Below are 1,662 nucleotides of genomic sequence, written 5' to 3'. Positions count from 1 at the left end.
TGAGTCCAAACATTTTATTTGTCTTGGTGCAGGTTGCCAGATGTTCTGCAGCTGCCAGGACAGCTGTCAGCCTGAAATGGTGCCTGTTTGGCAGCTTGGAGGTCTCATCAGTGTGGTGTAGCAATAGTTCAAATAACCCATGGGCCAAATCCATTCTCCTTGCTATCTAGTGAGCTAATGATCAAACACATCTCAATATTTACAGTTTAATGTTGTTCTCTGAAATTTTGGGCTTTATCAATATATTTTGCAAGCAGTGCAAGTAGAATTTTACCTTGTTGTTTGTCATCTCCACAGGTTCTCCTGTCCCACCATCTCAGTCCCCACAGTCACTTCTGATGGGAGCCAGGTTGCAGAGTGCTCCGACTCTCACAGATATCTACCAAAACAAGCAGAAGCTCAGAAAGCAGCATTCAGACCCGGTTTGCCCATCCTATGCTGGCTATGGATACAGTCATTCTCCACAGCCAAGCAGGCCAGGCAGCCTGGGGACATCCCCCACCAAGCACATGGGATCCTCTCCCAGGAGCTCAGACTGGCTCTTCAAAACCCCCCTGCCAACAATCATCGGCTCTCCCACCAAGGTTTGTTACATTTCCAATTCTCAGTCACACAGTGCCTGAAAACAAGAATATTTCAGGGCTCTAACTTTGATTTTTTTTTTGTGTGTTTTCTTGCTCTTGATTCTTAAAGGCAACAGCTCCTTTTAAAATACCTAAAACTCAAGCATCCTCCAACTTGCTGGCCCTGGCAAATCGCCAGGGCTTGGCTGAAACGCCGCTGCAGCCTAAAGATATCACTGAGCCAAGGGACTTCAGCCACTTCCACTCCAGCCAGGCAGCTGACAAACAGGCAGGAGAGCAGCACAGCAAAACCACCTTTGGCAGGTAGGCAGTGCCAGGAGCAGAACATTTCATCAATTTTCAGGCCTGATTTTGAAAGAGGAAGGGGTATCTTTGAGTAGGTGAGGTGTTTGTAGGAGATATTTCCCCAAAGCTCTCTGTTTAAATGATAACTTAGAGCTCTCCCATTTGCTTTAGGAGAAACTTTGCATCCCTGGGAGAGGCAGCTGGGCAGCAGAGTTGCACACAGCAACTCTCAGAGGGTGAAAAAGCTGTGAGGGGATGCTGAGGTTTGCTGTGTGCAACAGAGACATTTTGTACTGGCTATAAATATAGCAGAGACTTCCTGGAGCACTTTGTGTTGCTGTCTAGTTCCCTTTTGTTTTGATTAGCTGAATCTGGAATTTCATTGCCTCTGTAAAGCCTGTAGAATTTTTGCTTGAAAATCTCTATGACAAAATTTGCAATATAATTTTTTTTAAGATAAAAAGGTCTTTATTTTTATGGTTTGCTCTATTTTAGAAGATCCATGTTAACAAGCAACATTTCAACACTTCTTCTATTTTTGTTGAAAATTTTCTGTAGTAAATACCAAGAATCTTAGTTATCCTTAGTTGCAAGTTGGATGATATTCCTGAATAACCTTTTTTGGGGGGGAATTCATGTGTTTTCCTGTGCAGGTCTGTTAGTACTGGGAAGCTGTCTGATCAACAGGTAAAGACCACCCTTGGGGGCCAGTTATACCAAGGCAGTACAGACAGCCTCAACACAGAGAGGCCAATGGATACAGGTGAGGATCAGAGTGATGCATCCAAGCTCT

At 44.3% G+C, this 1,662-nt stretch overlaps 1 protein-coding gene across 1 annotated transcript in view; it reads left to right on the top strand.

Moving 5' to 3' along the window:
- Positions 1 to 1,662, top strand: part of ULK2 (unc-51 like autophagy activating kinase 2) — a 36,596-nt gene that overhangs the window by 27,543 nt on the left and 7,391 nt on the right. The window contains exons 19-21 of the mRNA XM_031059805.1: positions 298 to 584; positions 694 to 887; positions 1,523 to 1,632. Coding sequence (XP_030915665.1) covers positions 298 to 584; positions 694 to 887; positions 1,523 to 1,632 — 591 coding nt within the window. The remainder of the gene's footprint in view (positions 1 to 297; positions 585 to 693; positions 888 to 1,522; positions 1,633 to 1,662) is intronic.

The sequence above is a fragment of the Geospiza fortis genome, unplaced genomic scaffold (assembly GCF_000277835.1).
Source record: "Geospiza fortis unplaced genomic scaffold, GeoFor_1.0 scaffold538, whole genome shotgun sequence".
Taxonomy (NCBI): Eukaryota; Metazoa; Chordata; class Aves; order Passeriformes; family Thraupidae; genus Geospiza; species Geospiza fortis.
The sequence above is the reverse complement of the archived record's forward strand: the minus strand, read 5'-3'. Positions and strand labels throughout refer to the sequence as shown.